Source organism: Mya arenaria, chromosome 7, assembly GCF_026914265.1.
Source record: "Mya arenaria isolate MELC-2E11 chromosome 7, ASM2691426v1".
In the NCBI taxonomy this organism is placed as follows: Eukaryota; Metazoa; Mollusca; class Bivalvia; order Myida; family Myidae; genus Mya; species Mya arenaria.
In genome coordinates, this window is record NC_069128.1 from 12,998,098 (window position 1) to 13,011,092 (window position 12,995).

At 38.4% G+C, this 12,995-nt stretch overlaps 1 protein-coding gene across 4 annotated transcripts; it reads left to right on the forward strand.

Annotated features, from left to right (window-relative positions):
• Positions 1-5,454: 5,454 nt before the first annotated feature.
• On the forward strand, positions 5,455-11,652 carry LOC128240115 (uncharacterized). 4 transcript variants are annotated; one of them, XM_052956623.1, is made up of 4 exons: positions 5,455-5,645; positions 8,891-8,948; positions 10,365-10,626; positions 10,874-11,652. In XM_052956623.1, the coding sequence occupies exons 3-4, from the start codon at positions 10,373-10,375 to the stop codon at positions 10,968-10,970; spliced, it is 351 nt and encodes a 116-aa protein (XP_052812583.1). In that variant the 5' UTR covers positions 5,455-5,645; positions 8,891-8,948; positions 10,365-10,372; the 3' UTR covers positions 10,971-11,652. The 4 variants fall into 4 exon arrangements, with proteins under 4 accessions (XP_052812583.1, XP_052812582.1, XP_052812584.1 ...); XM_052956622.1 differs by having other exon boundaries at positions 5,456-5,645; positions 8,880-8,948; XM_052956624.1 differs by having other exon boundaries at positions 5,466-5,597; positions 8,880-8,948.
• Positions 11,653-12,995: the final 1,343 nt, after the last annotated feature.

Consider the following 12,995-nt stretch of genomic DNA (forward strand, 5'->3'; position numbering starts at 1 on the left):
TGGTGTTGTTATTCGAGTGTCTAACGCTGTTTATGTGAATGCATGGTGTTGTTTTCCGAGTGTCCAACGCTGTTTTGGTGAATGCATGGTGTTGTTTTTTTCCGATTGTCTAACGCTGTTTTGGCGAATGCATGGTGTTGTTTTCCGAGTGTCTAACGCTGTTTTGGCGAATGCATGGTGTTGTTTTCCGAGTGTCTAACGCTGTTTTGGCGAATGCATGGTGTTGTTTTCCGAGTGTCTAACGCTGTTTTGGCGAATGCACGGTGTTGTTTTCCGAGTGTCTAACGCTGTTTTGGCGAATGCATGGTGTTGTTTTCCGAGTGTCTGACTCTGTTTTGGTGAATGCATGGTGTTGTTATTCGAGTGTCTAACGCTGTTTATGTGAATGCATGGTGTTGTTTTCCGAGTGTCTAACGCTGTTTTGGCGAATGGATGGTGTTGTTATTCGAGTGTCTAACGCTGTTTTGGTGAATGCATGGTGTTGTTATTCGAGTGTCTAACGCTGTTTATGTGAGTGCATGGTGTTGTTGTTTTCCGAGTGTCTAACGCTGTTTTGGCGAATGCATGGTGTTGTTATTCGAGTGTCTAACGCTGTTTTGGCGAATGCATGGTGTTGTTTTCCGAGTGTCTAACGCTGTTTTGGTGAATGCATGGTGTTGTTATTCGAGTGTCTAACGCTGTTTTGGCGAATGCATGGTGTTGTTTTCCGAGGGTCTAACGCTGTTTTGGCGAATGCATGGTGTTGTTATTCGAGTGTCTAACGCTGTTTATGTGAATGCATGGTGTTGTTTTCCGAGTGTCTGACTCTGTTTTGGTGAATGCATGGTGTTGTTATTCGTGTGTCTAACGCTGTTATGGCAAATGCATGGTGTTATTTTCCGAGGGTCTAACGCTGATTTGGCGAATGCATGGTGTTATTTTCCGAGGGTCTAACGCTGTTTCGGTGAGTGCATGGTGTTGTTTTCCGAGGGTCTAACGCTGTTTCGGTGAATGCATGGTGTTATTTTCCGAGGGTCTAACGCTGTTTCGGTGAATGCATGGTGTTATTTTCCGAGGGTCTAACGCTGTTTCGGTGAATGCACGGTGTTATTTTCCGAGGGTCTAACGCTGTTTCGGTGAATGCATGGTGTTGTTTTCCGAGGGTCTAACGCTGTTTCGGTGAGTGCATGGTGTTGTTTTCCGAGGGTCTAACGCTGTTTCGGTGAATGCATGGTGTTATTTTCCGAGTGTTTAACGCCGTTTCGGTGAATACACGTTGTTGGTTTCCGAGAGTTTAACGCTGTTTCGGTGAATGCACGTTGTTGGTTTCCGAGGGTCTAACGCTGTTTCGGTGAATGCATGGTGTTATTTTCCGAGGGTCTGACGCTGTTTCGGTGAGTACATGGTGTTGTTTTCCGAGTGTTTAACGCTGTTTTGGTGAATGCATGGTGTTGTTTTCCGAGTGTCTAACGCTGTTTTGGTGACTGGATGGTGTTGTTTTCCGAGTGTTTAACGCTGTTTCGGTGAGTGCATGGTGTTGTTTTCCGAGGGTCTAACGCTGTTTCGGTGAGTGCATGGTGTTGTTTTCCGAGTGTTTAACGCTGTTTCGGTGAGTGCATGGTGTTGTTTTCCGATTGTCTAACGCTGTTTCGGTGAATGCATGGTGTTGTTTTCCGAGTGTCTAACGCTGTTTCGGTGAGTGCATGGTGTTGTTTTCCGAGGGTCTAACGCTGTTTTGGTGAATGCATGGTGTTGGTTTCCGAGTGTCTAACGCTGTTTCGGTGAGTGCATGGTGTTGGTTTCCGAGGATCTTACGCTGTTTCGGTGAGTGCATGGTGTTGTTTTCCGAGTGTCTAACGCTGTTTCGGTGAATGCATGGTGTTGTTTTCCGAGGGTCTAACGCTGTTTCGGTGAATGCATGGTGTTGTTTTCCGAGTGTCTAACGCTGTTTCGGTGAATGCATGGTGTTGTTTTCCGAGTGTCTAACGCTGTTTCGGTGAATGCATGGTGTGGTTTCCGAGTGTCTAACGCTGTTTTGGTGAAATGATGGTGTTGTTTTTCGAGTGTTTAACGCTGTTTCGGTAAATGCACGTTGTTGGTTTCCGAGGGTCCAACGCTGTTTCGGTGAATGCATGGTGTTGTTTTCCGAGTGTCCAACGCTGTTTCGGTGAGTGCACGGTGTTATTTTCCGAGTGTCTAACGCTGTTTCGGTGAATGCATGGTGTTATTTTCCGAGTGTCTAACGCTGTTTCGGTGAATGCATGGTGTGGTTTCCGAGTGTCTAACGCTGTTTTGGTGAATGCATGGTGTGGTTTCCGAGTGTCTAACGCTTTTTTGGTGAATGCACGGTGTTATTTTCCGAGGGTCTAACGCTGTTTCGGTGAATGCACGGTGTTATTTTCCGAGTGTCTGACTCTGTTTTGGTGAATGCATGGTGTTGTTTTCCGAGTGTTTAACGCTGTTTCGGTGAGTGCATGGTGTTGTTTTCCGAGGGTCTAACGCTGTTTCGGTGAGTGCATGGTGTTGTTTTCCGAGTGTTTAACGCTGTTTCGGTGAGTGCATGGTGTTGTTTTCCGAGTGTCTAACGCTGTTTCGGTGAATGCATGGTGTTGTTTTCCGAGTGTCTAACGCTGTTTTGGTGAATGCATGGTGTTGTTTTCCGAGTGTCTAACGCTGTTTTGGTGAATGGATGGTGTTGTTTTCCGAGTGTCTAACGCTGTTTCGGTGAGTGCAGGGTGTTATTTTCCGAGTGTCTAACGCTGTTTCGGTGAATGCATGGTGTGGTTTCCGAGTGTCTAACGCTGTTTCGGTGAATGCATGGTGTGGTTTCCGAGTGTCTAACGCTGTTTTGGTGAATGCATGGTGTGGTTTCCGAGTGTCTAACGCTTTTTTGGTGAATGCACGGTGTTATTTTCCGAGGGTCTAACGCTGTTTCGGTGAATGCACGGTGTTATTTTCCGAGTGTCTGACTCTGTTTTGGTGAATGCATGGTGTTGTTTTCCGAGTGTTTAACGCTGTTTCGGTGAGTGCATGGTGTTGTTTTCCGAGGGTCTAACGCTGTTTCGGTGAGTGCATGGTGTTGTTTTCCGAGTGTTTAACGATGTTTCGGTGAGTGCATGGTGTTGTTTTCCGAGTGTCTAACGCTGTTTCGGTGAATGCATGGTGTTGTTTTCCGAGGGTCTAACGCTGTTTCGGTGAGTGCATGGTGTTGTTTTCCGAGTGTCTAACGCTGTTTTGGTGAATGGATGGTGTTGTTTTCCGAGTGTCTAACGCTGTTTCGGTGAGTGCAGGGTGTTATTTTCCGAGTGTCTAACGCTGTTTCGGTGAATGCATAGTGTGGTTTCCGAGTGTCTAACGCTGTTTCGGTGAATGCATGGTGTGGTTTCCGAGTGTCTAACGCTGTTTTGGTGAATGCATGGTGTGGTTTCCGAGTGTCTAACGCTTTTTTGGTGAATGCACGGTGTTATTTTCCGAGGGTCTAACGCTGTTTCGGTGAATGGATGGTGTTATTTTCCGAGTGTCTGACTCTGTTTTGGTGAATGCATGGTGTTGTTATTCGAGTGTCTAACGCTGTTTATGTGAGTGCACGTTGTTGGTTTCCGAGTGTCTAACGCTGTTTCGGTGAGTGCACGGTGTTATTTTCCGAGTGTCTAACGCTGTTTCGGTGAGTGCACGGTGTTATTTTCCGAGTGTCTAACGCTGTTTCGGTGAGTGCACGGTGTCATTTTCCGAGTGTCTAACGCTGTTTCGGTGAGTGCACGGTGTTATTTTCCGAGTGTCTAACGCTGTTTCGGTGAGTGCACGGTGTTATTTTCCGAGTGTCTAACGCTGTTTCGGTGAGTGCACGGTGTTATTTTCCGAGTGTCTAACGCTGTTTCGGTGAGTGCACGGTGTTATTTTCCGAGTGTCCAACGCTGTTTCGGTGAGTGCACGGTGTTATTTTCCGAGTGTCTAACGCTGTTTCGGTGAATGCATGGTGTGGTTTCCGAGGGTCTAACGCTGTTTCGGTGAATGCATGGTGTTGTTTTCCGAGTGTCCAACGCTGTTTTGGTGAAATGATGGTGTTGTTTCCCGAGTGTCTAACGCTGTTTTGGTGAATGGATGGTGTTGTTTCCCGAGTGTCTAACGCTGTTTTGGTGAATGGATGGTGTTGTTTTCCGAGTGTCTAACGCTGTTTTGGTGAATGGATGGTGTTGTTTTCCGAGGGTCTAACGCTGTTTTGGTGAATGGATGGTGTTGTTATCCGAGTGTCCAACGCTGTTTTGGTGAAATGATGGTGTTGTTTCCCGAGTGTCTAACGCTGTTTTGGTGAATGGATGGTGTTGTTTTCCGAGTGTCTAACGCTGTTTTGGTGAATGGATGGTGTTGTTTTCCGAGTGTCTAACGCTGTTTTGGTGAATGGATGGTGTTGTTTTCCGAGGGTCTAACGCTGTTTCGGTGAATGCACGGTGTTATTTTCCGAGTGTCTAACGCTGTTTCGGTGAATGGATGGTGTTGTTTTCCGAGGGTCTAACGCTGTTTCGGTGAGTGCATGGTGTTGTTTCCGAGGGTCTAACGCTGTTTCGGTGAGTGCACGTTGTTGGTTTCCGAGGGTCTAACGCTGTTTCGGTGAGTGCACGTTGTTGGTTTCCGAGGGTCTAACGCTGTTTCGGTGAGTGCACGTTGTTGGTTTCCGAGGGTCTAACGCTGTTTCTGTGAATGCACGTTGTTGGTTTCCGAGGGTCTAACGCTGTTTCGGTGAGTGCATGGTGTTGTTTTCCGAGTGTCTAACGCTGTTTCGGTGAGTGCATGGTGTTGTTTTCCGAGGATCTTACGCTGTTTCGGTGAGTGCATGGTGTTGTTTTCCGAGTGTCCAACGCTGTTTTGGTGAAATGATGGTGTTGTTTTCCGAGTGTCTAACGCTGTTTTGGTGAATGGATGGTGTTGTTTTCCGAGTGTCTAACGCTGTTTTGGTGACTGGATGGTGTTGTTTTCCGAGTGTCTAACGCTGTTTTGGTGATTGTGTGCTGTTGTTTTCCGAGCCGTTCTTGATGAATGCACAATTTTGTTTAACAAGAATGCGAAATCATTCAATAAAAACACAAGTATATGAATACCTCAACCGCAACCCGCAAACTCGGGCTTGATATTACTCTGATAATACCTCTATCAAACAAATAAATAGAAAATGAAATTAAAATAATAAAATCACTTGCAATCTGGTCTTCCTTTGCCTGCGGCCTTTATTTAATATATACTGTATGCATATTTTGACTGTGCGCGAGGAAAGATACCATTAAGATGTTTACTAACTCTTACATTATTAATTATTTTGTGACCCCACCTCTAGGTTATGAATAATTATACAATATCATTCATCACACCCAAGGTATACGACACGCATGGTTTATTTCATTTCAAAATATGTAGTCGGTATTCATTATAAATCCACAGGACACGTACATACAAGTCATTACCATGTGCCTACGTACGTCAATGCAGTATACCATAGCTTATATTTATGTACCGTCCATTTTAAGCTTTAAACCAAATCAAACCTGATAACATAGGACGATAAGTCAACAATTAAATTCTCAACAGGGAACCTTAAAGATTTGAGAACAAGTTACCTGTTAAAGGTAAAAGAGGATCTAACGAATATTTGGATAGTAGTTTATATTATTAAGGTAAAACAATTAATATATTTTGTATGATAAGTTTTCTGTTGAATAGATATATATTTTATTTGAAGATTATGCGTCCATTATGTGTTCAGTATTTAACCTCTTTTCTATACATGTTTTCACAACATATAGACAGTTTTCGTCTACATTCATGAACTTAATCACAGTTCTAACGTTAATGGTTAAAACAAACCAAGCTTTTTGATACACTATGATACATTATGATATAAACACTTTCAAATAAGGCTTTAACATTCATTTAAAGTGCCATTGATAAAGTTTAGCCACTTATAATCTTACCTAATTTATGTATGAATAAAAGAGTTTCTCGCCATTTGAGTATGTTTCATTCAAATTTATTATGAATAGACATTCCTTTTGAATATTAAAGCCAGATTCCGTATCATTTTGAATGTTACATTAAGTTTGAGTTAAAATGTTACATTTCATATGAGTGTCAAATTAAATTCCATATGAGTGTCAATGTTAAATTCCATATGAGTGTCAATGTTAAATTCCATATGAGTGTCAATGTAAATTTCCATACGAGTGTTAATGTAAATTTCCATACGAGTGTTAATGTTAAATTCCATATTATTATAAATGTTACATTAAGTTTGAGTTAAAATGTTCAATTCCATATGAGTGACAATGTTAAATTCCATTTGAGTGTCAATGTTAAATTCCATTTGAGTGTCAATGTTAAATTCCATATAGGTGTCAAAGTTAAATTCCATATGACTGTCAATGTTAAATTCCATTTGAGTGTCAATGTTAAATTCCATATAGGTGTCATTGTTAAATTCCATATGACTGTCAATGTTAAATTCCATTTGAGTGTCAATGTTAAATTCCATATAGGTGTCAATGTTAAATTCTATATGACTGTCAATGTTAAATTCCATATGAGTGTCAATGTTAAATATATATTAATTTATGCGTGTTAATGTTCAAGTCCATTTTATTATAAATGTTACATTCTATAGGAGAATACTTATTTCTTGCCACGTTAGTAATAATGCTACAAACCATTCCAGTCATTCAAGTATAAATGTGAAATACTTTTAAACTGTAACATAAGAGTCAATGATACCTCTCATATGAGAATCAATGTTATGAGTATCGATGTAACCTGTCATACAAGTATCATTGTAACATGTCATATGAGTATCGATGTTACCTGCCATACAAGAATCATTGTTACCTGTCATACAAGTATCATTGTAACCTGTCATACAAGTATCATTGTTTACTGCCATACAAGTATCATTGTTTACTGCCATACAAGTATCATTGTTACCTGTCATACAAGTATCATTGTTTACTGCCATACAAGTATCATTGTTACCTGTCATACAAGTATCATTGTTTACTGCCATACAAGTATCATTGTTACGTGTCATATGAGTATCAATGTTACCTGTCATACAAGTATCATTGTTACCTGTCATACAACTATCATTGTTACCTGTCATATGAGTATCAATGTTACCTGTCATACAACTATCATTTTTACGTGTCATATGAGTATCAATGTTACCTGTCATACAACTATCATTGTTACCTGTCATATGAGTATCATTGTTACCTGTCATACAAGTATCATTGTTACCTGTCATACAAGTATCATTGTTACCTGTCATACAAGTATCGTTGTTACGTGTCATATGAGTATCAATGTTACCTGTCATACAAGTATCATTGTTACCTGTCATACAAGTATCATTGTTACCTGTCATACAAGTATCGTTGTTACGTGTCATATGAGTATCAATGTTACCTGTCATACAAGTATCATTGTTACGTGTCATACAAGTATCAATGTTACCTGTCATACAAGTATCATTGTTACCTGTCATACAAGTATCATTGTTACCTGTCATACAAGTATCATTGTTACCTGTCATACAAGTATCAATGTTACCTGTCATACAAGTATCATTGTTACCTGTCATACAAGTATCATTGTTACCTGTCATACAAGTATCATTGTTACCTGTCATACAAGTATCATTGTTACCTGTCATACAAGTATCATTGTTACCTGTCATACAAGTATCATTGTTACCTGTCATACAAGTATCATTGTTACCTGTCATACAAGTATCATTGTTACCTGTCATACAAGTATCATTGTTACCTGTCATACAAGTATCATTGTTACCTGTCATACAAGTATCAATGTTACCTGTCATACAAGTATCATTGTTTACTGCCATACAAGTATCATTGTTACCTGTCATACAAGTATCATTGTTACCTGTCATACAAGTATCATTGTTACCTGTCATACAAGTATCAATGTTACCTGTCATACAAGTATCATTGTTACCTGTCATACAAGTATCAATGTTACCTGTCATACAAGTATCATTGTTACCTGTCATACAAGTATCATTGTTACCTGTCATACAAGTATCATTGTTACCTGTCATACAAGTATCATTGTTTACTGTCATACAAGTATCAATGTTACCTGTCATACAAGTATCATTGTTTACTGTCATACAAGTATCGTTGTTACGTGTCATATGAGTATCATTGTTACCTGTCATACAAGAAACATTGTTACCTGTCATACAAGTATCATTGTTACCTGTCATACAAGTATCGTTGTTACGTGTCATATGAGTATCATTGTTACCTGTCATACAAGAAACATTGTTACCTGTCATACAAGTATCATTGTTACCTGTCATACAAGTATCGTTGTTACGTGTCATATGAGTATCAATGTTACCTGTCATACAAGTATCATTGTTACCTGTCATACAAGTATCTTTGTTACCTGTCATACAAGTATCATTGTAACCTGTCATACAACTATCATTGTTTACTGCCATACAAGTATCATCGTTACCTGTCATACAAGTATCATTGTTAAATATCATTCCAGTCATACAAATACAATTGTTACATAATTATGATATAAGTATGAATGTTTTCGTATTATATGAGTATAAATGTTGTATATCATACAAGACTCAATGTTACCTGTCATTTCATATAAGTATGTATGTTACATATCACACAAAAATAAATAGTAAATATTAGTAATATCATATAAATATCAAAACGTATACATGTTCCATATCATATGAGTATATATATTGCCTTTCTCATCGTACTATACATGTTACATATAATGTGAGTATATATGTTGCATTTCTACATTCGAGTATGAATGTCCCATAGCATATGGGTATGGATATTAAAAACCACTTTTAATTTCTACAGGTAAAAGTCAGCTCGGATTGCCAGGAGAGGAACCCCCGCCCCCTTACGCTTTACATATCAACCGAGAAGGTACCTAACAATATCATATACTTGTGTCTATTTACGTGTGCGCTTATAAGAACCCCCGCCCCTTTACGCCTTATACATATCAACAGAGAAGGTACCTAACAATATCATATACTGGTATGTATTTACGTGTGCGCTTATAAGAACCCCCGCCCCTTTACGCCTTATACATATCAACAGAGAAAGTACCTAACAATATCATATACTGGTATGTATTTATGTGTGCGCTTATTAGAACACCTGCCCCGTTATTCCTTACATATCAACAGGGAAGGTACCTAACAATATCATATATTTGATTATGCGCCTCTAAGTTATTACAGTATCACTGATTCGATGTATGATTCTGTTAGTTTTTGAAAAGTTTCCCTTGTTAGGCTTTGTCATTCAGGGGTTTGCCAGATTTATTTTTTTTGTATTTAAAATACAAGGTATATAAAACAAAAAAAGTATGAACGTTTTCATTCAGGTTCAGTTAATAGTTCCAAAGGGAATTCGAAACAGATACCAACAATAAACTGTCTTGTTCCAGATTTTAACCTCAATGCTGCCATGTATACTTATGAATAAACATTGTGAGTGATATTGAAACTAAGTGATTTCCAAATATTTGAACATAAGAATAATACTTACATTCCAGTTAAACCAAACAAAACAAGGTCTACGGACAAAGGATAAGTGTTTGTGCAGATTTCCGTATTTGTTACACGATTGGCATGTCAGTAATTTTTTTTCAATTAGCTAGGAAAAGCTTAGTTATTTCATAAAAAAATACATTAAAACAGCACATTTCATATATAATCATAAGAATCGACGAGATAGCTAAAATCTTAGATTACTACGATAACTGTCTCTCTCCTTTTGTCTAATCCGCTAATAAACGCGTCCAAAATATAACCGAGAGGCTCGGGCCAATCGGAACTCCTCGGCTAGTATCTCGAAGCTTGCCGGAGATGGCCGAGTTGTTACGATTGGCTCTGGGCATATAGACTCCATACATATTGTGAAGCTATATATGAACGAACACATTCAAAACACGGAAATAATAAAAATTATGGCGGGCGTTGTCGTTGTAGTGTTTAAAGATAAAGCAAAAAGTAATGAACACAAACGTAAAAAGTTCAAAGAGTCATGTATTTATTTATGGTTATAAATGTATAGTTCCAATGTTAGTTTATTGGCAATTTCAGCATTAACAGCAAAAACATCCGTTGATCAAACAGACACACACCATAATGTAAACCCAGATGTCCACACAATAGAAAGACATATGCATAACCATACCCCTTTTTGTTCAAAGTTGTATGTCATTACATAAAAAACGGGTTCCTTCAAATATTTAATTCTATGGTGTGTGATACATACAATAAATTCAAACAAAATCAAAATATGTTGTATTTTTTTAAAAATCATTTTCAGACAGTAACATGTCGCAGCCCAGTGCTCCACCATACGGCGAGCCCCCTCCCCCATATAGCGGTTACGGGGGTTACGGGGGTGACAGCGTCTATCCACCACCCCAGGGCCCACAGGGATACGGTTACCCTCATCCACACGGCCAGCCCCCACAGGGCTATGTTCAGCACGGTTATCCCCAGCAAGGTCAGCCGGGTCGTTACCCCCAACAAGGAGGTTACCCCTATGGCCAAGGACAGACGGTTGTGGTCACCCAGCCCCAGCAGTGAGTACAGAGTTGCTGAGTCATAGTTTATCTTATTGTATAAACAAGCATATGAGTTAGGCTAGGTATAACTGAACACAACTTTGGTCAGTAGTCAACAGGTCGCATTTGGAAACGGAGTGTGCTATTTTTAGTATTTAGTGTCGTCTAAGATCAAACATTTGCGACTGCAGTGTACAATAACGAGTAGCTGAATATATATGGTCATATAAATTTCAACAAATCTGAAATTTTGTTTTGTTTTCAGAGTCCAACAAGAACGGGGCCGGGATAAGGACAGAAGTACCGAGTGTTTGTTGCTGGGCCTGCTCGCCTGCCTCTGTTGTTGTTGCATGATGGACTAGGTCACGTGATCAAAGGATGTAATCCTGGTCCTTCTGCAAGACGCCCAACCACATTTGGAGGAGATGATCTCTGGATGTTTTCTTCCGGATCGCTTACGTTTTAATATTACGTGATATTTGTTTAACAATTCATTTGATTTGTGTATGATATCAATGCGTGCTATGTTTGTAATGTTTACATAAATGTTTGACTTAACACATCATTGTGAATATAAATATAAGACAATAACAGACATTTATACAAAAAAAAACAACAACAAAAAACACACCATTCATTATGCTATTTCAACAAACACATCTGTTAACACGTGTTATAACACGTGTTACACTGGCGTATGGAACTACTCCAAAATCCTTTTCGTATCATAGTGTCACACATTTGAGCTCATGTCACATCTTGTTTAAAAGTTATATGATGCTCTACGAGCATATCGTTAGCCCATTTTGGCATATTTTTATCATGTACCATCTATGCTATTGTTTTTACTGGAAACACAACTTTTTGGTTATAATTCTATTTGATATCATTTACATTTGCCATTCCTGTATCACTATTGTGTGCTTCCACAAACATGTGCGTAGACATCTGGGTTAACATGTCATGTTAGGCATGTATATACATCGTATTGCTGTTTTGTTATGTTTGATTTTCTATTTTTGCAATAAATATTTTCCATTGTTATCCTTGTTGAATCGCCATTCACTGCACGGTGATTGCGTCAGTTTGAGATGGCTACTTTTATAAAGTGACCACGATGAATAAAGAGCGGTTATATGAAATATAAATAACGTGCATGTTTTTGTAACGTTAATAGTAAAATGAGAGCACCAGTACAAGTGAATGCCAAAACCATATACAAATAGATAGATAGTTTATTCACTATAATTAAGCTTAAAGCCCATGAGTAATACATATTTCAAACGATAATATAGAGAATAAAACATTTCCGGTATGCACAATGATAATACTTTTCTTACAATTTTCATCAATTTCTATATCAGACACATATATATTTTCAATACGATTAAAAATTGAATGTGAGATGATACAATCCAATACAATTTCCAACTGAATATATATATTATTTTCAACAATAAATTTACAAGTGAAAATGTTAATTTGGTTGAATAATGATTTATAGAAGCATTGCCTTATTCGAGGAATTTTTAAGATATCCATATCATATCCGATATATCTTTACATGTTACATTTGGAGAAAAGTGTTAATTATAGTATGTATTTTGTCGTATTTTAAAACTTTTAAATATATAGCACGATAGTTTGCGTAAAGTATTTATGATATTCGTTGAAAGAAGTTCAGTGAATTTCATAATATACATTTGTGTGTTGTTGTTTTTCAGTTATTCATTTTCAAATCTGCATAAGGGCATTCTTCAGAAAACGTATAATTTATTTCACAACTACCGTTCCTGGGCAAAATCTGAGAGTTTCTTGCATTTTTTTTTGCACATAATTAGGAACAATGGATTCTCACAAAAACATATTGAGTTAAATGGGAATATGTTAATGGATCATTGTGAATGGCGTCACCATTGAAATTTTTCAACTTAACCAGAGTTATGGGCCTTACATGAGCTTATATTATCCATGGTTACATGTTTTTAAGCTTCATTCCAATATTTGAACTCTTGGTTATTATTATTACAATGGTTAAGATTTGTAAGAATTATGTGCGCAGTTCTACCATATTGATGTCAGAGATAAAGGCCTTTGCTCACACATGGTTATCGGTCATGGTTAAATATGTACTAAATTGCTTGTGGAACTATTCTGCGACCAATGTCATATTAGCCCTAGACACATTAAACGGAATTTGAGTTATTTTCAAGATTAATGTTATGGTCATCATTTTGTTTGTAACGCATAATAACACAAGTTGACTATAAACTGTGAAGTTTTCTGTTATCTCGAGCACAATTTTCATCCACGACCTCGCTCGAAATCGACCAGGACGAATTTGCACCTGTTGGTCGAAATTTTATCGAAACCTGATTGAAAAAAAA

What these genes read in the sequence shown, in the direction of transcription:
- LOC128240115 (XM_052956623.1), top strand. Translation starts at nt 10,373, where the DNA reads ATGTCGCAGCCCAGTGCTCCACCATACGGCGAGCCCCCTCCCCCATAT. An exon ending in GTGGTCACCCAGCCCCAGCA is followed by an intron (nt 10,627 to 10,873) that starts GTGAGTACAGAG and finishes TTTTGTTTTCAG; the next exon opens with AGTCCAACAAGAACGGGGCC.